Source organism: Fringilla coelebs, assembly GCF_963513975.1.
Source record: "Fringilla coelebs genome assembly, chromosome: 31".
Classification (NCBI taxonomy): domain Eukaryota; kingdom Metazoa; phylum Chordata; class Aves; order Passeriformes; family Fringillidae; genus Fringilla; species Fringilla coelebs.
In genome coordinates, this window is record NC_140057.1 from 1795147 (window position 1) to 1819596 (window position 24450).

General features: G+C 51.7%; 1 protein-coding gene across 1 annotated transcript; it reads left to right on the forward strand.

The window, feature by feature from the left end:
* Window positions 1–10463: 10463 nt before the first annotated feature.
* LOC311164373 (uncharacterized protein) lies at window positions 10464–19674 on the forward strand. The gene is made up of 2 exons (XM_084223811.1): window positions 10464–10523; window positions 17792–19674. The coding sequence occupies exon 2, from the start codon at window positions 17819–17821 to the stop codon at window positions 18791–18793; it is 975 nt and encodes a 324-aa protein (XP_084079937.1). The 5' UTR covers window positions 10464–10523; window positions 17792–17818; the 3' UTR covers window positions 18794–19674.
* The last annotated feature ends 4776 nt before the right edge of the window (window positions 19675–24450 follow it).

Below are 24450 nucleotides of genomic sequence, written 5' to 3' on the forward strand. Positions count from 1 at the left end.
CCTGCTCCTCCTTTTCCTCCTCCGAGTACTCTCCTTCTTCTTCATCCCCCTCCTCCTCTCTGCCCACCCTAGACACCCCTTTCCCACCCTCCTTTGCCCCAGAGCCACCCCCCACAGGATTGGCTGTTGGATGGGGAGGACCCCCATGAGCCCCGTTGGGATGGGCAGGAGTCTTTGTGCGGAACCCCTCCATGGCCCACGGAAGCCCCAGAGTCACTCCAGGGATCAAGTGATGGGGGCACAAAGGGATCCCCAACAAACTGACACTTTTCTGTCGCATCCTCAACTTTTCCTCCCATCTCACATCATTCCCCACACCCACAGACCCCTCAAACTCAATGTGGGGGTCCCATGCCTCTCTCACTCTCTTGGGATTCCAAGACCCCTCCTTTCCTCCATTCCTTTGTCCCTTCCCCATCTCTTCCCCAACCCCACCCCCATCCTCCATGCTTGGTTTTGGGGGATCCAGGCTCCTCCTACTCAGTCTGGGGATCCCATTCCCCCTTTCCCTCAATTCAGCTTCCTCCTGGAAGCTTTTTCCTGGGAGGAATCCCTGAGTTTTGGGATTTTTGGAGTGCAGTTTTGGAGGGAGACAGCTCTCACATTTTCCCATTCCTGTTGTGGCCTCTCAGCTGCCCCTGACACCCTGGGGGTGCTGGGGTTTCCCTCCTGGGGACAAGGACGTTCATCCCTTTCCAGGAGCCCAGTGTCTGGCTGGGGCTCCAGGTCAGGGGGTCCTTGAGCAGCTGCCCCAGAACCTCCCCCAGGGTCTCCCAGCGCAGCCACAGCCGCTCGGCCTGGGGTCCCCAAAGGCCTCAGCAAGCCCCAAGTGCCTCCCAGGAACCCTCAACCCCCTCAAACCCAGCATCCCTCACATCCCCTGCAAGTTCCCTCCATGGCACTGGCAATGGCCATGTCCCACCATGTCCTCACCCATGGCTGTCTCCCCACCATGTTTCCATCCCTGCCACTGTCCCCCACATCTCCATTTGTGCCTGTGTCCCCCCATGTCCTTACGAATGGCCCTGTCCCCCTCCATGTCCATGTGTCCTCAATATGTATATCCCCCCATGTCTCCAACCATGTCTTAGTTCAATGTCTTTATTTTTATCCCAATATTGGATATTTTAAAGGGGTAAAGAGAAATGAAAACCAAATCAAGGCCAACAGAAAAGGATTTCTGTGTCCATGCCGGCAGAGGATCCACAAGCTTGGGTGGGAGGGAAGAACGTTTTTTGGTGGTTTCCATCCCACTGTTTCCAAAATCTTGGGCTTTGCCGCAGTTCATCACCATTTGGCTGTGGAAGTTGCCCTTGGGACATAGAAAATCAAAATCTTGGAATGCCTGAGGTTGGAAAAGATCTCCAAGACCTTTCAGCATTCCTTGATGCCACCACAAAATAGGATTGAACGCAAAAGATTTTCTGGGGTTCAAAATCAACAAATCTATTTTTCCCACGGAATTCCCATTGTTGGTCTGTGTCCTGATGGACGTTCCTGCCCCTGCATTCATCCAAGTGCCCAGAGGGAGCCAGGAAGATGTGGAGCCCCCCAGCCAGGTATCATCCCAGCAGGCATCACCAGGGCTCTGCCCAGCGGGGGTCACTGGGGATCATCCAATGTGGATCCTCCCATGGGGGATGGAGGTGGAACAGCACACAAAGCTCTTCCAATACTTGGGGCTTCCCTCAGTGGTGCCTCCGTTGGTGTTGGGTCAAGTGAGAGCTCTGTGAGAAGCTCTTCCCACACTCCCCACACTCGTAGGGCCTCTCCCCGGTGTGGATGCGCCGGTGGATGGTGAGGGTGGAGTTGTGCTTGAAGCCTTTCCCGCAGTCGGGGCAGCGGAAGGGCCTCTCCTCTGTGTGAATCCGCTCATGTACGAGGAGATCGGAGCTCCTTGGAAACCTCTTCCCACACTCAGGACACTCGTAGGGCTTCTCCCCAGTGTGGGTGCGCTGGTGGTGGCTTCTCAGGGCAGAGCTCCACCCAAAGAACTTCCCACATTCCAAGCACATGTATGGCCATTCCCCAGTGTGGATCACCTGGTGCTGGATCAGACCAGAGATCCATCGGAAGTTCTTCCCACAGTTCCCACATTGGTAGGGTTTTTCCCCAGTGTGAATCCTCTGGTGATCCCTTAGGCTACAGCTGTGGCTGAAGCTCTTCCCACATTCCTCACACTCATAAGGCTTTTCCCCAGTGTGGATCCTCTGATGTCCCCTGAGCTGAGAGCTCTGACTGAAGCTCTTCCCACATTTCTCACACTCATAGGGTTTTTCCCCACTGTGGATAATCTGGTGGTCCCTCAGGTTGGAGCTGTGGCTGAAACCCTTCCCACACTCCCCACACTCATAGGGCTTTTCCCCACTGTGGATCATCTGGTGCCGAATCAGGTTGGAGCTCTGGCTGAAGCTCTTCCCACACTCCCCACACTCATAGGGCCGTTCCCCCGTGTGGATCCTCTGGTGCCGGATCAGACTGGAGATGTGGCTGAAACCCTTCCCACACTCCAAGCACTTGTGTGGCTTCTCCCTGCCAGGAGGCTTCTCCACCTGCTCTGAGCTCCAGCTGGATCTCCGGACACCTTCCTGGCTCAGGGGGGCTCTTTCCTCCCTGCAGCTCCCTGGGCTGGGTTTGCAGCCCATCCTTGTGCAGGATGTCCAGGGATTTTCCTCCTCCTCCATCTGGCTATGCCTTGGGAATGAAAAATACTGGCTCGCAGGGGGAAAAATCAAGATGAGAGCACCTTGGGCTGGGGGTTCCTCCTTGCCCAAGATCATCTCAGGAAGTCATTGGGCATCTTGTGTCTCTAAGAATCTCCAAAACACCAAGATTCAGCACAAAAATCCTACAAGCACTAAGACACAGATCAAAAACTCCCCAAACATCAAGATTCAGCCAAAACCTCCTCCAAAATATAAAGATTCAGCATGCGCAAAAAAACAAAGCACAAATACTTAGCTCAATGAAGCTCAGAAACACGACAATTCAGCCCAGGGAAATTCATAGATTGCCCCTCCCTGGTCACCTGCTGCATGTGGGAGGGCAATGCCCCTGGGGCTGGGGGGAGGCTGCAGATACAGGGAGAGGTGGAACCTTGTGGTGCTTCCTGTTTCTGTTCCTCCTCCTCCTCATCCTCCTGATTCCCTGCTCTTCCCCACTGTCCTGGTTTGATAGGAAGTGAGTTTTTTGGGATGCTGTGGTCAAACCAATAGTTGCTCAGATTTGAATATTGGCACTTGGTGTGGCCACTGAGGACATGGATACACGTCTGAGAACACAGAGGGGTTAAAAGCTGAGAACTCCCAGGGGAAGCTCTCTTGGGTTTTGTCCATGAAAGAGGTCAGACCTCCCCTGTGCTGCTGCAGGCTGGGTGGGGGAGGGGAAGCCATGAGGCCGGAGGAGGTAGGCCAGAGCTTGGACAGAGAAACAGAGAAGAGAGGTGAAGGCCCCTGCAAGATGGAAGGGTGGAAGAACCCTGAGAGACATCGGGTAGCCCCCCACCCCCCCAGGAGAGAGACTGGTGTCTGTGTCTGTGCCACCTTGAAATTTGATAGCATGGCCAGCCTAGGAGAAGGGGGAGTGATGTGAGAAGGTGCCTGGTGGGAGTTCTGGACAGGCAGAGCCTGAGATTTTTAACCCTTTTCGTAGGTGGTGGAAACCTTACAAATGCTGATTCCTCCTGGAATTGAATGAGGAGATAGAGATGAGATAAGAGGAAACGGGCCACAAGAGAGGTTCAAAAGAATCCTAGGTGGGAGGAGATGATGGAGTGGCCTTTGGCTGGACTTTTCTTGTATAGCCATAGACAGACCCATTTTTTTCCTGTGACACAGACTGCATTTCGGGGGGGAGGCAATGGCTCAGAGCCAAGAGAGTGCAGTGATGTGATGTGAAGGAGTGCAAGGACAGAGTCGATGGGTGAGGAGGGTGGTGGTGCCCTCGATCTTTGGTAGAAGAGAAGAGGATCTCTGTTCTTGAGACCCCTCGGCCACAGCGGGTGAAATCTGGGAGGGACTGGTATCCCAAAAGTGAAAGACTGTGCTCTTTTCGGAACTGGGCAAAGCACCCTTAAAAGGGAAACCCTAGAAGCAGCTCTGGTCCATGAGCAGTGGTGAGAGCACTGTACATAGAAGGAAGATGTCACAATGGCAAAATGATCTCTGGGTGGTGCCACGTGTGACATGGAAACACAAGATGCTTCAACTCTGTTTCCAGGGGAAACCTATGGCACAAGAGGGACTCCTCTCTCCTTGATGAACTGAGAATTGATTATCTAAAGAGGGGTGATGGACTGAGAGTTGATGATCTGAGGGGTGGATGTATTGGAAATTTAGTGGGGGGAGGAGGAATGTTTTTAGAGGGTTTTCATTCTGAGATATGGGTGTGTTTCTCTTTATATATAGTTGTAGGTTAATAAAGTTTTATTTTCCCTTTATGCCTAGGCTGGAGCCTGCTTTGCTCTATTTCTGATCACATCTCACAGTAGACACTAGAGAAAATGTATTTTCATGGGGGCACTGGCATTGTGCCAAGGTCAAACCATGACACCTACACTCCTCTTCCTCCTGCTATTCCTCCTTCCCCTGCGCAATCCCACCTTCTCCTCCCACAGGCAGCATTTGACCATTTTTTTCCTCGGCCCTGGTTCTCCTTCCCTTCTCCTCCTGCCCCCGGGCCCAGCACCCACTGCCGGCTCCCTCTTCCCCCCAAACCCACAGCATCCCACCGCAGGGGCAGGGATGGAGCTGGGCCAGGTCGGGCTGGGGCAGCGCCGGGCTCTCGGCCGCTCCCGCCCGCACTCGCTCCCCACTGCAGCCGCTCCCGCCAGCACAGAGCGGGGGGGCCCGGCCTTGGCGCTGCCCCACTCCCACCTCCCCAAATTCCCCTCGCGGGGGGCGCTGGGGCCAAACGGGGAGCGCAGGTGGGGAACGCTGCGAGCTGCGGCTCTGCCTGGCAACTGGTGAGTCATGAGCGCTACACATCCTGATTGGCTGAGCGCGGCCTAAGGGCTGGGACAGCAGCAAGGGGGGACACCCTGCTCCAGGGGGAATGTCCCACAAACGCGAGACCGCGAGGAAAGGAACAAGAGGAAAGTGTCTTTACAAACAGATGCTGTGAATCTGCTTTGAGATAGGGCCAGGGAATTGTACATAAGGAAGTGACAGAGAAGCCATCAGTTTCAGAAAATGTTATTAATTGATGACACTGACTGCTGCTCAGCCAAGGTCCTGCTCAATTCATGAACTTCGAGGAGAACAACAAAGACTTAACAAAGCCATGAATAACGTTTGCTATATAAAAGTGGGGAGCATATGAAGGAGGTATGTAGTAGGTGGATTGGGAAGTCTGTAGCTCTCAAGTACTTCAGCCAATGGGGAAAGGGAGATGTGCCCAGGGAAATTAGGATGAAAAGGAAGGTGTATCCTCCAACAATTGGAGAGACCTCATGGGGAATGTGCCATGTTTATGGATGGCTCTGCAAGGGCAGCAGAAGGGAAAAGAGCTACAAGACACGCTATTGTTAAGGAAGGGGAATCAGACAAAGCCCAGGTCACCGCCCCATGCTCAGCTCAACCTGCAGACCTGGGGGTGCTTGTAAGAGCCTGGCACTGAAATGCCCTGAGCAGGAAGGCTTCAATATCTTCTGCTGACACCATGTCACCTAACAGGGGGGCAAAAGCAATTCTGACTGCTTCAGCAACCACTGCATCACTTATTAAGGTATTTCTAAAACAATTCCAAGAGAAGGGATTGTGGAAACAAGAGACTCAGGGGAACTCATTTTACAGGGAAGATCCTTCAGGGGGCCATGGCCAGGCTGGCCCGCAGCGCCCACCGCTCCCCATCCGGACCCCACTTGCGCTCCCGCCGGGGCTGTTTGGGGAGCGGGAGCGTGGCGGGCGGCCAGGCCGGCCCCAGAGCACAGCGCTGCCCCAGCCCGACCTGCCCTGGCTCCATCCCGGCTCCTCCCGCGGGAAGCGACGGCGTTGAGATAAGGAGGAACGAAGAGTGCGCGCCTGGCCCGGGGCGAGCAGGGGAAGGAGAGGGAGAGGAGCTGGAGGAAAAGAGGAGACGGAGGCAGGATTAGGAAGGAGGGGAAGCGGAGGGAGCGATGGAAGAGGAGACGGGAGAGGAGGAACCGGAGGAAGAGGAGGGAAAGAGAAAGAGGGGAAGAAGGAACAGGAGGAGCGGCGGGGGAAGCGCGGGGGGCGCCTCTCGTTCTGTTCCCCGCGGCCCCGGGAGCGTCGGCCTCGCCTCGCATCCCGCAGGTGAGCGGGGAGGGGGAGCTCGCCCCAAACTTCTCGGGGGATCCCCGAGCGGGGTTTTTCCCTGGGGAGTGTTTGGAGCTGGCAGCTTCCAGAATCGACCCCCAAATATCGTTAAGGATCTCGGGAACGGTTTCATTTTGTGGAGGGGGATTTGAATCTTTCGGGACCTCAAAGCTGAGCCGCAAATGCACCTTTGGGGAATATTTTGGGGGCTCCACGTGGCGATCGCCCAGTGCCGGGCTGGGAAGGCGACATCAGTCTTGGGGCCCACCCGGGAGAGTGGCAGAGGGGAACGCCGGGAGCCCCGGGGTGGGGTGAGCAGAGAGGGGCGATCCCGGAGCTGGAGAACCTCCGGCAGCCTGGAGAGGGGGGAGTTCCTGGATAAGGGAAACCCCTGGGATCACTGGACCAGTGTCTTGGTTTAGGGAAAATTTGGGAGAAAACTTTCAAAATGGGCCCCCCCAGAAAGCCAACCCACATGGCCCCTGCCCCCAAATAATCCGGGAAAATTTCCTTGGAGAGAAGTGGAAAAAAACTGTTTATTTAACAGATTAAGCACTCCCCAGTATACAAAAATATACAATACCAGATGACAAAACTCACTTGTCACTCTGAAGAGATGACAAATTCAGGAAAGCCCTCCCATGGGTGGATGCTCTGTTATCATCCCTCCAGCGCTGGGAAAGGCTCCAGAGTGGGCCCCCAGCAGGCTGCAAAGTGCAAGCTCTCGGTGCCCCCTGGTCCCAGTCCAGAGCAGGTTCAGACAGTTCTGAAAAAAATGGAAAGACAATGAGTCCAGGGAAACTTTTCTTCCTCAGCTAGCTAAACTAAAAAGCAAAGGAGCGTGGTGTTCTGCCCTGTCCATGCCCAGACATCACAGTGGAGTTCTGTGCTCCAGATGAATGTGGAGGAGTGAGAGCAGGGTGATAACAAACTGTGTGCTTCTTCTTCTCCCTGCCTTTGCTCTCAGATGTCATTAACATATTTTATGAAAAATCCTTTTGCTAGAATTTTTCTCCTGAGAAGCTGAGAGGCCTCAGAAACGAAATGTAAACAATAATTATCTTCTGATGTGGAATGCAACAGGTGCATCTTTGATCGCATGTGGTTGTTTTGAATTAATGGCCAATCACAGTCCAGCTGTCTCGGACTCTCTGGTCAGTCACAAGATTTTATTATCATTCCTTTCCTTTCCTTGCTAGCCTTCTGATGAAATCCATTCTTCTACTCTTTTAGTATAGTTTTAATATATAATTTTCTTTTAATATAATATATATCATAAAATAATAAATGAGCCTTCTATAACATGGAGTCAAGATTCTCATCTCTTCCCTCGTCCTGGGACTCCTGCAAACACCACCATATTCAGAGCAAGTCCTGAAGGCACAGAATATAATATCCAGCATAAATAGAATACACAAACAGATTGGGGATACAAGCATCATAATGTCACCCTAGGACAACCAGAGAATCAGGGGAGAACACACCCCGCCTCCCCGCCCCGGTCTCACCATGAGGGCAGCCAGAGCTGGGGCTCTGAGCTGGTGGACAAGCTTCAGGCTGGAGAGAAGCCGCACAAGTGTTTGGGCTGTGGGAAGGGCTTAAGGTAAAGCTCTAACCTGAACCATCACCCGTGGATCCACACTGGGGAACAGCCCTTTGAGTGTAGGTAACTTTGTGGGAAGAGCTTCCACCAGAGCTCCCCCCTCTTCAAACATCTCAAGATCCCCACTAGGGAAAAGCCCTATGAGCGTGGAGAGCATGGGATGAGCTTCAGCAACAGCTCTGACCTGAGGGCGCACTGTCACATCCACTCTTGGGAGAGGCCCTACGAGTGTCCCGAGCATGGGAAAAGCTTCTCCATGACCTCTCACTTGACCCAACACCAACGGAGGCACCACTAGATGGAAGCCCTGTGAGTGGATCTGGGTGTGAGAAATGCTTCTTGCGCAGCTCCAGCTCCATCCCCCATGGGAGGGTCTGTGTTGGATGATCCCCAGTGAGCCCCCTTGGGCAGAGCCCTGGTGATCTGTGTTTGGTGGAGGGAATGTGTTGAAGAGATTTCTTCCCTTTCTCCTTGTCTGGCTGTCATTTGGCTGGAAATACGTTCACTTGCTGCACCTTGGCTGGGTCTGTTTTGCCTGTGCCAGTGCTCAGGGTGGGATCTCTCCCAGTCTTTCTCTGCACTCCTGGCCCTTTCCTTGTATTTCTGGTCCCTGTGCAGTTGCAGAGGGCAAGGACAGAGTGGTTTTGGTGGTTCCCGGCATTCTGGCAGGACCAGCCCAGCCCCAGGAGTTCCGAGGGGCTTTTTGGGGGTTGCCCCATTTGTGGGACATCCCTGCTGGAGGAGGGTGTCCCCCCTTCTGCAGCCCCAGCCCTCAGGCAGCGCTCAGCCAAGCAGAGAATGCCCTAACCTGGGGCCTCATTTCTGGACACACCTGAGCCCCTGGACATCTCCATCCCCATTTTGGGGGTGAGCTCCTGGAGATGTGCAACCCCATTTTTGGGACTGTATGGGGTCGGCTTGGCCAAGTTTTGGTAGTGGGGCAGCTACAGGTGTGGTTTCTGAGAGAAGCTGCTGGAAGCTTCCTGGTGGCTCCAAAGATGGAAGTGCCAGCTGCAGAGATCCATGGGATGCAGAGATGCCCCTGCAGATCCCTGGGGATGCAGAGATGCCCCTGCAGATCCCTGGGGATGCAGAGATGCCCCTGCAGATCCATGGGGATGCAGAGATGCCCCTGCAGCCCCTGGAGCAGCCGCGCTGGAGCCCGGCGATGCCTGAGAGGAGGCTGTGACCCCGCGGCCAGAGGGGCCCCGCCGGAGCAGCCTGTCCTGGAAGGACTGACCCCGGGGCACAGCGACCCACGCTGCAGCAGCTGGAGGGGGGCTGTGCCCCGTGGGGTGGACTCAGGCTGGAGAAGCTCCTGGAGAAGTCTCCGGTCGGAGAGAGCCCAGGGTGCAGCAGGGGAACGACTCCTGTCCGCGGGCAGAGGGAGAAGCCCCGGGGGATGAACGGAGCCCGGCCCCATTCCCTGTCTGCGGCACTGCCGGGGGAGGAGGCGCGGCGGGAAGGAGAGAGGTGTGGAGGAAGGTGTTTCAAAGGGTTTTCCTTTAGTTTTCACACTCCTTCTTTGAGTTTGTTAGCAATAAATTTAATTAATATCTCCAGTTTTGAGCCTGTTTTGTCCGTGATGGTGTTTGATGAGGGATCTCTCCTGGTCCTTATCTCAACCACTGAACCCCTGGTTAAATTTTGTCTCCTCTGTCCAGCTGTGGAGGGCAGTGAGAGAGTGGCTTTGGTGGGTGCCTGGCACTGGGACATGTGCTGGTATGGCCCTGTGCTATGGTGACACTGTTGCTGTTGGTTTTGCCTTTCTTATGATTTTTATATTTTGCATTAGATGCTTATGAAGTGCCCCCCGATGTCTCTCGTGTTCCCCTGGCTCCGGCAGCCCCGTCCCTTCCCCTGCTCCCGCTGCCACGTTCCATCCCGGCTGGAGGAGCCTTGGAGCTGCCGGGGGGGCCGTGGGGCTGCCCCGGGGGCTGCGCCCCGAGCCGGGGCCCCTTCCCAGAGCTCCCGGTCTGCCCTTGAGCCTGGAGCAGCCGGCGAGGGCTTCAGCTGGGACGGCAGAGAGGCGCTGCTGGGCGGGCGCGCATCACTTCTGTTTGGTTGTTCTTCCCAGACTCGGTAAAAACAATTTTGGGCGTTTTCTGTCAGAAATCTCTCCCCTCTTCCACTCGTCCACAGAGGTTTGGGGCGGTCTTGCCTTTGTGGGGGAAATCAAAGGGATGCACTGATGGTCCTAATTAGGGGTAGGAGAAGTGAGGCTCCAGGGCTTCCCGCTGAGCCGGAGGCACCGAAGCGGCAGTGCCGGGAAAGCCGCGGCGGGAGCTGCGGAGAAGTTTGTTTGTGTTTGCAGCCCAATCCCCCTCGGGCCCGGGCCCGGCCCAGGGCTGTTGCTCAGCTCCGCCTTTGCCCTCACGCAGCCCGGGGGGCCCTGAGAGCGCGGGGCGGGGCCGTGGCGCGTGCCGAGCCCGGGCCCGGCTGCGATTGGGCGTCGGTGCCGTCAGTCGTGGTTGTGGCGCGCTGATTGGCGGGAGCGGGGCGGAGCAGGGCCCCGGGGCCGGGCTGAGGGCGGCCGTGGCTGCGCAGCGGCGCCATTGGCGGAGCGCGTGTGCGGGCCCGGGAGCGGCGGCAGCGGGCGGAGCGCGGGGAGGCGGCGGCGGAGCTCGGAGGCGGCCGCGGCGCAGGTGGGAGCCGCGCTGGGTTGTGCGGGGGCTCGGGGCTCGCTGCGGGCCTCGGGGGCGGCAGGGGGCTCGGGCGGGTGGGTTGTGCCGTGTCCGGGCCGTGTGGGCCCTGGGCTGAGGGCGCTGCGGGAGCGGCTGCCCGCGGTCTCCTTGCCGGCGCTGCCTCGGCAGGAGCCGCTGGCGGAGCAGCGCTGGCTCGGCCCGGTTCGTGTGGCTGGGACAGAGGGGTCTGCCCCGTGCCGGGGCTGTGCGGGGAAATTCCCTTTGCCAGAGGTTTCTGTGCCCGGGGCAGCCAGAGGAGTCCTGTGCAAGTGACTTTATTGCTGAGCAGAGGGAGAGGCCGTGGGGCATTTGCCGTGCGGTCTCTGCCATTGTTGTACTTTGCAGCCTCTTTTTAATCGTCATTTTCCCGGCTGCGTTTCCCTTTGCCTTTGCCCACTGGCTGAGGTACTTGGTAGGTTCAGACTTCCCGATCCGCCAACTGCATGTCCTCGTTAATGTGCAACCCCACTTTTGTATAACAGCCGATATTCATCGCTCTGTTATGTCTTTGTTCTTCTTCTCGAAGTTCAGGAATTTAGCGGGACTTTGAGCAGCTGTCCGTGTCAATTAGCAACATTTTCTGAAACTGATGGTTTCTCCCGTTACTTCCCCATCTACAAGTCCCTGTCCCTATCTCCAAGCAGATTCACTCATTGATTCTGTTATTTCTATACTGAGTCTTGTTTGATTTTGGGATTATTCTCAGTGCCCTCATTCCGTGTCCTTTTGTAGCCGTTTCTGGATCAGGAGGCCTGGCTGCCGCCCGCATCCCCTCACTTGAATGAGCTGCACTCTCAAGGTGTGGAGCATGGCAAAAAGATGAGAGTTGCTGTAGCACATGAGAGGAGAAACAGCATTCGTTTAACCCATGGTCTGCCAGGGGGCCATGAAAATGTGTCCCATTCCCATCCTTTCCACATTTCGAGTGGTACACAAGCTACTTTTTTATTTATTTTGTTATCCATTTCACCACTTTTTGGTTGTCATGTATTTGCCAACAGCAGTTTGAGTCATTTAATTTTCCACAAACTCCTCCTTTTTCTGCTTACAGATGATCTGATCCCATCCCCTGGTGGAATGTTGTGTTCCTCATTTCAGTGGATTGGTCGGAAGGAAGGTCAGGACATGGAGCTGTCTGGTTGGTTATTATTTGGAGGACATCTTGTAATCTAGTGATGCCATTGAAATGAGAAATGGGTTCTGTGGCTCCTGTTATGAATTGATTAGGGTTCCCAGGGTTGGTCCATGGTGTTGTAGGATTTGTTCTGCTGGCCGTTCATCTTTTCCCCGTTTTTGGCCACTCCCTCAGGAGCCAGGGCTGCATCAATTGACTGCTTTTCTGTAATTGAATCATCACATACTTGGATTCCGAGCTGATTTCCTATAAAACAAAATCAAAAAACCCAAATCAAACAAAAACCACTACTAAAACAAACAAACAAACAAAATAATTTAAGTATTTTAATGCACTCTATATAACATAGACAGTGACAGTACTTGTTGGAGTGGGAGCAGGGATGATTTTCCCTTATTTTAGTGATGTTTTCAGAACATTCTCCATTTGCTGTTTCCCTTTGCAGCTGAACCCATTTCTGTTGCAGAGTCAGATATCCTCAGCAGGGGCTCTGCCTGGAGCTGTGCAAATTCCATCAGTGCAACAGGCAGAGCTTGGAGTGAGGGGCAGAGGGAATGAGCCCAATTCCTGCCCCAGGCAAGAGACCCAGGCACATTGTCCACACTTTGCCCCTGCAGTGTTAATTTGCATTTCTAAAGCTCCTCTCCCATCTGCCTGGAATGAAGCTTTTCTTCCACGGGCAGGCACCTGAGACCCAAGTGTTCCCACCCTTCCCCTCGCTGCTTTTTGTTTGTGTTTTGGTTTCTTTTTTTTTTTTTTGTTTTGTTTTTTTTTAAACAATATTCTATTAAGTCTTTATGAGTTAAAGTGTCACCTTGAAAGCTCCTCGAGTTTTTTAGAATGCAGCCTGAAGGTGAACATCGAAAAACCGACACCAAAGTATTGCCATCACTATCAGGCACACACACACCTAGACAAAAAACCCCCAAAGGAGTAAAAATTGCTACTGCTTCTCCTAAGAACAAAAATAGATTCTCACACCTCTGTCCGAAACCCAGCTGACAATATAAAAGTAGGAATATTGTGGAAAAACATGTTAACATTGCAATGTTGTCACTAAAACTGGGGGAAGAACAAGAAGTCTCCAAGAACATTAAATCAAGGCTTTAACTTATTCTGGGCAGGGTGTTCTTTTGGCCAGGATGTGCAGAGAAATAATTTCTTTCACAAATAGCCTGGGTGTGGAGAGAAAATCATTCCATGAGACGTGTGAGTTTTACTGGATTTTTGCTAAGCTTTCTACAGTCTGAACCATTTGTTTAATGTTCATTGTTTCCAAGTTGTGTAGTTGTTAGTATTTGGTTTCCTGTGGGACCCGGATTTCTTTGCCTGTGATGTTGATTAGGTGCACACTCCTGGATTTCCTTCTCAGCCTTTTCCAGACCAGGTGTCTCCAGCTCTACCGGGGGCAGTGTCTGGGGTAGCTGTTGGTTGCTGTTTGCTGCTGGGCATTGATGTTTTGTTGCTGGTCGTTATCTCTGTGGGCATCTTTTGGGCTGTTCCCAGTCTGTTCGGATGCTGAACTCATCTCTGTTGAGTGGTGCAACATGCCTTATAAAAAGCACTTTAAAATTTCTTTCCCCAAAGCAAAAGCAAACCAAGCCTGAGTAGAGAAATAAGATTTTTTTTTAAATTTGAACTTGGTATATTTTGCAACAATCCAATCGCAGGCAGCCCAGTGTGTGAGTGTAAGTGAGCCCCAGAGTGGAATTGTGCCCTTGTGTTCCCCAGCAGCTGTGGCAGGGCAGGCCCAGCAAGCGCTGAAGCTGCAGCAGTGGCAGCAAGGCTTGGCCCCAGGGGCTGGAGATGCCGAGGAGTGTGACCAGGCAGAGGATTTGAGCAGAGGATGTGTGGGCAGGCGCAGGGGCTTGGCCCGCTGTGGAGCCCTGGCTGCTGCTTCGTTGCCTTCAGGGCAGCTGAGTGGCGGCCTCCCCTGCTGCTGCTGCCGGCGGGGAGTGCAAATCTGCGGGGCTTGAGAGCCCTTGAGCCGAGGCTGAGGGGTCCCCCCGTGCTGAGCTGTGCTGGCGGCTGTTTGTGGCCTCAGGGACACTTGGCATGGGCCACTTGGCCACCAGTGGGGCTGCTTTGCACTCCTTAGGCAGGAGCCGATGTCCTGGGTGGGTGTTGGGAACAGCAAAGTGCCAAGGCAGGGTCAGTGCCAGCCCAGCTTCCTGTGGGAGAGATTTCACAGGAGACAGGATTCTGGTCACAGCCTGCTGCTTTAAATGTACATCCCTTATCTCCACCCTGCACTGGGTGGAGTATTGCCCAGGTAAGGAATTGCAGGAATGATTTGCAAGGGAGATAATTTAGTATCTCCCCTAGGTCTGGCTCTTCTTGCCAAAGCCAATGGCAAAAGCCATACCCATGGCATCTTGGTTTCTCTCTCCGGCTTTCAAAGGTGTTTCTTTCTTTCCCCATTCATTCTTTCTAGCTGACCTGAGCTCTGGGGGTACCAGGGGTAATGGAGGTCCCGGTGCATTCCTAAAACTGCCATGACTCCTGAAGGATCTTTCCTTTAAAATTAGTTCCCCATCTGAATCTATTGCTTTCACAATCCACTGTCTTGGAATGATTTGTTTTAGAAATACCCTAATAAGTGATGCAGTGATTGCTGAAGCAGTCAGAATTGCTTTTGCCCCCCTGATAGGTGACATGGTGTCAACAGAAGATAGTGAAGCCTTCCTGCTCAGGGCATTTCAGTGCCAGGCTCTTACAAGCCCCCACAGCTCTGCAGGTTGAGCTGAGCATGGGGCAGTGACCTGCGCTTTGGCTGAATCCCCTTCCTTCCCTCCCTTGGAACAGAGTTTTGCTTTTAGACACCACTTGTCCTGGTTGCTTCAAAGGGCTTTGGAGAGGCTCCGTATCTTATTTTCCCTGTTTCCCTAAGGCTGCCCACACTGGTGGGTTCATTTCAGTACAGGCTTTTGCAGACATATGGCACAGTATACCACAGCCCCTGCACAGTGGAACTAGCCTCTGTATCACCTTATATAATATTAATTGGCATTTCCAATTTACCAATTAAATCTCTTCCCAGTAAAATATAATCACAATTAGAAGCAAATAAAAATTCATGCATTCCAAACTTATCCCACACATCTGTTATCAGTTCTTGATTAAAAGCACTCCTCTTTCCCACTTATCCCCTGAATGATCTAAGACATTTTTGGCATTTTTCTGCCCTTAGACCTAAGATTCAGAGTGGGTTGAGAGGCCCCTGTGTCCATCACGAGAGGCCTCCTCTCAATGCAGACGCACCCTGAATGTTCTCAAGGGCTGCAGTGTGGTGGGTCCCTGGTGTGATGGGAGCTGTGACACCGCTGCCAATCCATGTCCATCAAGGGCTGGGCTTGATCCTGCTGAGGGTGCTGCTGTCTCTGCTTGCAGTGTCCTTGTGCCCTGCAGCTGGAGCCCTGATTCGAGGGGCTGTTTGGGTGGGCTCTCCCCTGCCGAGGAGGGCAGTGCCTCTGCCAGGTGCTTGTGGCCGAGCGCGTCCCCTGGGTGCTGGGGCCCCCTTGGGCCCTGGGGCTGATCCCTCAGGGGCTGTAGGAACTCTGCCATGGCCTTTGCCTTCAGCTTGGCCTTTTTCTGCTCCCTTCTTGCATTCACCTGCTGTGCCTTTGTGCCCAAGTGCTGCAGGGCCTTCTTGTGCCACTCCTGCAGCCCCCCTAGGTGCCTGTGGGTGCTCATCCTCTGACAGCTCCCGAGCTTTCTGCAAAACCAGGTAGTTTCTCCAGTGACCCAATAAAATCCTTATAAGAAAATTCTGATCCTTCCATGTACCATCTGCATTTCCCAGATGTTCCTTGCTCCTTCTCCTCCTTGTGCTCAGGGTGCCTCCCCAGCCCGTGTCCCAGAGCCGGTCCCTGTCCTGCCGCAGTGTCCAAAGGCGGCCCCCCCGGCGGGCAGGGCCGGCAGCTCCACGGGGCCGGGCAGCGGCCGGGGCGTCCCGCAGCCTCCTGGGGGCCGGGGGCCACTGCCGGCCCTGCCCGGGGCTGGTGGGGTCAGGCAGCGCCCGGCGCTGAGCCCTGGCTGCCCCACAGCCCCGGCCCGGCCCCGCAGCTCCCCACGGGCCCCCAGCCCGTGCTGCCGGTCCCGCACCTCTGCGCCCGCTGCTGCCGCTGCCCACCACAGAGAAAGCCCTGGAATCCTGACCTCTGTGATTTCCTGTCCTGGAGACTGGGGATAGAAAGGATCTGGAACAGCAGGCAAATTTTGAGTCTTAGACCCTGCTGAAAAAGATTCCAATCCTTCATATTTTTCTCTTTCTCCCTTTTTCCATCATCCTTCTTTCTTACCACATAGATTCCTCCTGCTGCTTCTTGCCTTATCCATATTGCTGCACACTCCCATTCACCCAGTCTCTTTACAGCACACCAACACCATCCATCCCCTGTTGTCCATATCATTTCACGACTTTCCCTTATTGCCCCCCTGGGTGTCCATTTCTTTAATTACCTCTGGGGGAATGTGCAAACTACCTCAACCTTCTCCGAAGGGACCCATCAGAGATATTTTGGGAACCTCATCCTTTGGCCAGGACCCCTTCCCAGCTTTCCGTTTTCTACCCTCCATGGGTGCCCTGCCATGTTCACTTCCCAAAGATCCCACTGCACTCACTGATGAGATTTTCAGAGCTCTCTCCCTGCTGACTCTTCAGAGCCCCCCCCGATGTGTCACTCGTCTGTCTCCTGGTCACTCTCGGGTACCCGATCAATCCCCGGTGCCGCCGCCACCCAAGGGAGCCGATCCCCCAAACCGGGTGAGGCACCTTCAGCTGCACTCACTGCCCGCCGCCCCGGATGGTGGAAGGAATTCCAGATGATTCCCAAGATGTCCCAAAGCAGACAGAAGTGTCCTGTAAAAGTAATTTCATTCCTAACAAAATGGGAGAGGCCATGGGATATTTCTCACAGTGGTCTCTCCAATTGTTGGAGGATGCAGCTTCCTGTTCATCCTAATTTTCCTGGCCACATCTCCTTCTCCCTTTCTCCTTTAATAACATTTTCTGAAACTGACGACTTCTGTCACTTCCTTTTGTACACGTCCCTGGACCTATCTCAAAGCAGATTCACAGCATCTGTTTGTAAAGACACTTTCCTCTTGTTCCTTTTATGTGGGTCCCCCATTTGCGGGACATTCCCCCTGGAGCCGGGTGTCCCCCCTTGCCGCAGCCCCAGCCTTTAGGCAGTGCTCAGCCAATCAGATTGCATGGTGCTGATGACGCGGCGGTTGCCAGGCAGACCTGCAGCTCCCACCGTTCCCCACCTGCGCCCTTGACCCCCGCACTCCCCGTGAAAGAAATTTGGGGAGGTGGGAGTAGGGGAGCGCTGAGACCGGGCCCCCCCGCTCTGTCCTGGCGGGAGCGGCTGCAGTGGGGAGCGAGTGCGGGCGGGAGCGGCCGAGAGCCCAGCGCTGCCCCAGCCCGAGCTGGCCCAGCTCCATCCCTGCCCCTGCGGTGGGATGCTGTGGGTTTGGGGGGAAGAGGGAGCCGGCAGTGGGTGCTGGGCCTGGGGGCAGGAGGAGAAGAGAAGGAGAACCAGGGCCGAGGAACAAAATGGTCAAACGCTGCCTGTGGGAGGAGAAGGTGGGATTGTGGAGGAGAAGGAGGAATAGCAGGAGGAAGAGGAGTGTGAGGAAGAGTAGAGACGCTGGATGAGGAGGAGGAGCAGAAACTGGAAGCACCACAAGGTTCCACCTCTCCCTGTATCTGCAGCCTCCCCCTCAGCCCTAGGAGCGTTGCTCTCCCCCCCCCCATCCTTGTCACCATGCAGCAGGTGACCCAGGAGGAGGATTTTCCCTGGGCTGAATCTTGGTGTTTCTGAGCTTTATTTGGCTAAGTGTTTGTGCTTTGGTTTTCTGCGGGGGCTTAATCTTTATATTTTGGAGGAGGTTTTGGCTGAAGCTTGATGTTTGGGGAGTTTTTGATCTGTGCCTTGGTGCTTGTAGGATTTTTGTGCTGAATCTTGGTGTTTTGGAGGTTCTTAGAGACACAAGATCACAAGATGCCCAATGACTTCCTGAGATCATCTTGGGCAAGGAGGAACCCCCAGCCCAAGGCGCTTTCACTTTGTTTTTTCTCCCAAACCAGGACTTTTCATTCCCAAGCTGTGGCCAGATGGAGGAGGAGGAAAATGCCTGGAGGTTCCGCACCAGGAGGGGCTGCAAGGAGGAAAGATCCCCCCTGTGCCAGGAAGGCGTCCGAATATCCATCCAGAGCTCAGAGCTGGTGGAGAAGCCTCTTGGCCGGGAGAAGCCACACAAGTGCTTGGAATGTGGGAAGGGCTTCGATTACAGCTCTGACCTGAGAAAACACCAGAGGATCCACACTGGGGAAAGGCCCTATGAGTGTGGGGAATGTGGGAAGAGCTTCAGCCAGAGCTCCAACCTGAGGAAACACCAGAGGGTCCACACTGGGGAAAAGCCTTATGATTGTGTGGAGTGTGGGAAGAGCTTCAGCCAGAGCTTCCACCTGAGGGAACACCAGAGAATCCACACTGGGGAAAAGCCCTTTGAGTGTGGGGAATGTGGGAAGACCTTCAGGAGGATCTCTGGCCTGATCCAGCACCAGGTGATCCACACTGGCAAACGGCCCTATGAGTGCTTGGAGTGTGGGAAGAGCTTTGGGTGGAACTATGCCCTGAGAAGCCACCACCAGCGCATTCACACCGGGGAGAGGCCCTATGAGTGTCTGGAGTGTGGGAAGAGGTTCCAGTCCAGCTCCAGTCTCCTCGTACATCAGCAGATTCACACAGAGGACAGGCCCTTCTGCTGCCCTGATTGCGGGAAGGGCTTCAAGTGCAACTCATACCTCATGCTGCACCGGCGCATCCACACCGGGGAGAGGCCCTATGAGTGTGGGGAGTGTGGGAAGAGGTTTCAAAGGAGCTCCGATCTCCTCGTACATGAGCGGATTCACACAGAGGAGAGGCCCTTCCGCTGCTCTGACTGTGGGAAAGGCTTCAAGCACAACTCTACCCTCATCAGGCACCGGCGCATCCACACCGGGGAGAGGCCCTACGAGTGTGAGGAGTGTGGGAAGAGCTTCTGCAGCAGTTCTAACTTGACCCAACACCAACGGAGGCGCCACTAAGGGAAGCCCTGTGAGTGCCCTGAGTGCTGGAAGAGCTTCGTGTGCTGCTCCAGCTCCATCCCCCATGAGAGGATCCACATTGGATGATCCCCAGTGACCCCGTTGGGCAGAGCCCTGGTGATCCGTGGTCTAGGTGATCCGTGTTTGGAAGACACCTGGCTTGGAGGCTCCACATCTTCCTGGTTCCCATGGACACCTGGGTGAATGCAGGGGTAGGAACATCCATTGGGACACAGACCAACAATGGGAATTTATTTGGGACAGTGGATTTGTTGACTTTCAATCCCAGAAAATCTTTTGTGTTCAGTCCTGTTTTCTGGTGGCATCAAGGAATACTGAATGGTCTTGGAGGTTGTTAGGTCAAATGGGGGAGGGAGCAGCACTGGAGACAAAAACCACTCACCCCGATGTTTGTGTTGAAACAGGGCTTATTTTTTCCCAAGTCCTCCCTTATAAAGGGCATTGAAATATTCTGTGTGGATGCCCTCATTGGTTTGAACTCCATGCCCCTTTAGGTCCTGCAGTGAGATGCCTGCAGCCTTGGGGAGATATGTGATTGGGCAAGGCACCTGTCAATCATGGTAAGATCTGACCCTTCTTGTCTTTGTAAATTTTTGTGAAGTGCTCTCTGTCACCTGTCTTCAAGGCCCCTTTGCAAACAGGGTGACAAAAGACATCATGGATCTAATTTACACTGGAGTTGCAGCATTCACTTCCATGACCTGTTAGGGGGGAGCTCAGGCCACAGGCATAATGCTTATTGGTTTCAAATTACAACTTATCTCTACAAGCAGAAAGCTATTTAACCCTTAACCCATTTAACCCTTAGAGAAAAACCTAATTATTAAAAAACAAGCTGTAACCCAGTTCTCCCTTGAAGAAACCCATTTATTCCTTGGAGAAAAACCCAACTCCCAGAAAACAATCTGTAAACAGAAAAACAATTTTTAAACAGGAAAACAGTTTATAAACATGAGAAAAATATTTGTAAGCAAATCAAGTCCTTATATGAACTGTCCATGAGGCAGGTGATCATTTGTAATTGACTATTATGTTGAGGTGACATCAGGATGCTGTCTGTGATTTTCAGTGTCCATTGAAATGTATTTTAGGCAGCTGAATATCATTGGGTTATTATACTGTTGTATGATTTATTGTAAAACATGAGAACATGATACTATTTAGGATTCAAAGGGGGGGGTGTACTTTCACCCCAAACTTATTTCCCCTTTTTTCTTTGTATAATAAATAAAAATAGGAACACAACATGGAATTTGAATGCTATTACTTAGGGGGTTACTGAGGGGTCTCTTTTTCATTATCAGGACTTGGAAAAACCTCTTCTGGATGAGGTCTTTCTCATTTATCTTAATGGAAGAAGGGTTTAACTTATGCAAAGTTTCATCTAGGTTTACTAATATATTTTTCTTTACCAGCCAGGTTCATGGCTTGATCAGGGCAAGAACCTTGGTTGGGAGATGTTTTCTGTATATATATTTTTAAAACAAGCTTTTATTAATATCAAGTGCAAGAAGAATTTTTAACATGAATAACAATGCAAGCAATATACTTTTTCCCCTTTGTTAAAAGTTAGAATTTTTGTTATTGACTTTAATAGATTACTTTAAACTTTTAAAATGATGACAAGTGGCAGAATTTCAGTTAAAAAACTTTGCAACTGAAATTTACTTGTGATAAATTGATGTTCTATGTGTACCTCAGTGGCTATTCTTTGAATCTTACCCATTGTGAAAAACGCCAATCACTTCTTTTTAAAATTTTAAAGGTTTAATAGTAATAAAATGGTTACAGAAATAGTAATACAGTTAGAGTAATAATAATTTGGACTACTTGAATTAGGACAATATGAGACAACAAAAACAAAGAGTTGCGGAGTCCGGGTACCTTTTTCTGGGCAGCACAAGCCCTAAAAAGGACACCCCTTAACAAAGGATTAACCCTTAAAAACAACAGCCTGTTGCATATTCATACACTTCGTACATAAATTCCATTCAAACAAAGGATTCAGTCTGGTCATCCTCAACTTCTTCCTCCTAATCCTAACAGAGCCTTTGAAGCGGGAAGAAGTTTGTTTCTTCTGATAAGAGGGCAATAAATTCTTTTTTCTCTGAAAGGTTTAGGTGTCCTGTGGCTGCTAGCTCGCTGCAAGTCCTTTCTTTAAAAAAAGTATCTTACATAGCATAGTTTCTATTTTAACATTTTGTTGTAACCCAAAACTATATTTAACACACTACTTAAGAGAATTAATACAGTATTACTTTCTAACACAACACATATAATATTCATTTTAATATTTGCAAAAAGCCAATCATAAAATATGCATTTTTCACACCCATTTATCTTGAAGCAATGAAGAATAGTTACTAGGAGTACTAAGAAAAGGCATGTTAGTACACATCCTTGAGTTTCTTTAAGACACAGTAGTACCTGCCTGAGACAGAACTGTAATATTTTCCAAATAACTTTAGCAGAACTAGCAATCACAGGCTTATCAATTTTGGTTTTAGCAAATGCAAACAATAATAATAAGTACTGTACTATGAACTCTAAGGCAGATTTTACAGTTGTACATTTTTGTAACTCTTGTGTGATAATTGTAATATGTGTTATGAAATAATTCATGCTTAAAGAGAGAATGTATTTTATAAGATTATAAAATCCAAGTGAGTCTCTGACCACAAGCAGCCCAAGGACAGATGTCTACTTCAGAATGTTGAAATTCCTGAAGGCAGCAGGAGAACAATACGCCATTTACCTATGAATAGACATGGCCAGTGGGTGATCTTTGTCCTCTGGGGTAATCAGGAGACACTCAAGAGTGATCATTGCAGGAGTGATACCAGAAGCTTTCTTTGTAGAGGGAGGACCCTGATTACTCATTCTAGCATTAATTCTCCTATTTAAATATAGGTTAACCTGTTAATGAGGAGGGAGTCATAAGGTTCTTATATTTTTGTAGGGTAGAGCTTTAACGCACTCTTTGTTGATGGCTGCTTGAGGGCCCAGAGTATGGTAGAGAAATTTACATTAATCCGCTAGTAGAGATTGTATTCTTTTGTAAAGGAGCTGTACCTCCTTTAAATAGCCCTTAATTCACTTCATTAGGGTCCGTGGATTTTCATTGGAGAAGAATTAAGAGTGAACTAAGATTCATTTCACAGGCAACCAGCTATCACCCAGCTCGATTGGCTTTTCACCTCTACTAACAAGTCATCCCACTCTTTTGCCACAGAGACGGGTTCGCTCAATAATAGCTGCTCGTAAGTAGCTCGCTTGGGTTTCGGGATGGCAAATTTAAATTAATTTTGCTTGGTTTTTCTTACTAGACCATGATGCAAAAGTTGCAAGGGTTGATCTTTGCTATTTTTAGCTTAGTTTTCATTGCTATTTCATCTTTCCCTTACGGTACATGGTCTCTATCACTCCAATAGTGTCTTTTCTGTCGCCTATACTAGGACTAGTAAATGCTTTAGTTGGTATGTGTTATGAACAAAAAAAAGGGTTATCCATTTTTTTTTAGATTGCAAAGCTCACAACTGAAACCAATGACTGCTAAGTGGGAGTTCTAACTAGTTATGGTTTATAATTTCATGTTTTAATGTTCTGTTAACAGTATACTTTTAACTACCTGTTCTCCAAAGCTGCTGGACTGCCCTGGAGTGGTGGGGCCTGACCCCCCCACCTTCGGCGCGGTCCCGCCCGGGCCGGGGATGATGTGGGAGCAGTGGAGCAACCCCTCCCCAGCGCGGGTCCCAGGGGGCCAGGGGAGCTCCCACGGGTGGTGTCAGCAGGGACCGGCCCGCCCCGGGAGTGGTGGGCCAGCTTCCCCCTGGGGCACGGGTCCCAACTGAACTGGGGAGGGGGCACCCCGGGGGTAGCACGGGGGGACGGGGACCAGCCCGAGCCCCTTTCCTGCAGGGACAGCTGCTGGGCGCAGCCCTCTGTTTCCCGAGTGATGGCACCCCGACAGACTGGTATGCTAATGTGGTCATTAACACGGTATTGTATCAGTATCACCCTGCCTGGGACAGGTAAAAATGACTGTTTCTCAGGACGGGAGGGCAACATCAGGAGACATGTAAATGAATCCCAGACCCAGGGTGCAATGGGGTAAAAGCCCCCAAACTCATCTAATAAACCCCCAAAAGCAATGAACCAAATCAAAATTGAGAGATTAGAGCGGGGTCTACATGTCAAGAACAAGAGTTCCAAGCCTGTAGGGATGCTGGAAGCCTCGGTCGCCCCTCACCCTAGCTGAGAAGACCACAGCACGAGTGAGGACCCCTGGACTGGCAGACAGATGGACACGGGTATACCCTAGCACTCTCGTGAGGACAGGATCCCTAGCTCTGCCCCTCGAGGGACAAAGCTGCTGCACTTCCCTCCTCCTCTGAGTCACCCCTGGGAGCAGCAACAGTGGAACCGCGGACCTGTCGAGTGCCCCCATCCTGAACTGATCACTTTTAATAAAGGCATTAAAAAGAGAAAGATCTTCTGCCCATTTATTTCCGTATGGAAAGTAGCTTTGTTATTCCAGGTCATGTCGATTGGGCTAGAGTTTGGCATCAAGACAATCTGATGTTAGCAGGCATTTTTCAGGTGTAAGCTGAATGCTTTTGTTTAAGCTTCATCTTGGTAGCCTAAGTGCACCTTCCAGTACACTTACCGAGATAACAGAAGTCGCCAGAAAGATTCATCTGAATACGCAACTTCCCCTGACATGATCAGCACCTGCCACTACTCAGGAAATAGCAATTGTCCAGCCATGCACAGTAAAAGAAACTCTCATGCATATGCAGGGTTACAAAAGAAATCAGGGCACCTCTGCCTCAGGCATAAAAAACTGTGTAAAACAGCCCCACTGGAAACGGCATTCATGAACAAAGGAGGATCTGATGAAATAGAGGTTGGATCTACGTTCACCCAGCGCCAATCCTGGGCTTGACGCTGCCTCTTTGGCTGTGGGTTTTTGAGGACCGTATTTTGGTCGCAGAAATAAAATCTTTCGCATTTATTAATTTCGATTTCTGTCTGATCATTTATAACATAACCGTTCAGTATTTTTACTCTTGGCATATGTTATTAGAGTCTTTAGAATATGAAAACCTTGATATATCAGGAGGTAAAGTGATTGTGAGGCTCTTGAGAGGTGGAAACTTCGTGTTTGCTTGCCTCCTCATCATCCATTTTCAGGGTAATGCTGGCTTCTCGCTGGACTGGGTGAGAGGGTGACTTGGTTTCAGCTGTTGTGAAACAGTTATCTCATGTATCTGGCCCTGTTATGAGTAGAAAAGTTGTCCATTTTTTTTAAAAGGTTGCAGAGTTCACAAGTTACACCAATTGCTGCCAGGATGGAGTTCTAACTGTTTGTTGTTGATGGTTTCATGTTGTAATCACCTGTTGTTAATAGTTTTTCATTAGCTACCTGTTGTTGATGGTTGGAAATCCCCCTTTGTCGAGTTGCACCCTGCTGCTTCCTGGAGGATGGCATTCCACCCCTGCCCTGGGACGGTGAAGAGGGAACAGGGAACAGCAGCGGGGTTGGCATGCAAATGAGGAAACCCCTCACCAAACCTAGCAAAAAGCCCTACAAACAACGATGTCTAGACGTGAGGAACAGAATCCAGTGTCTGCTG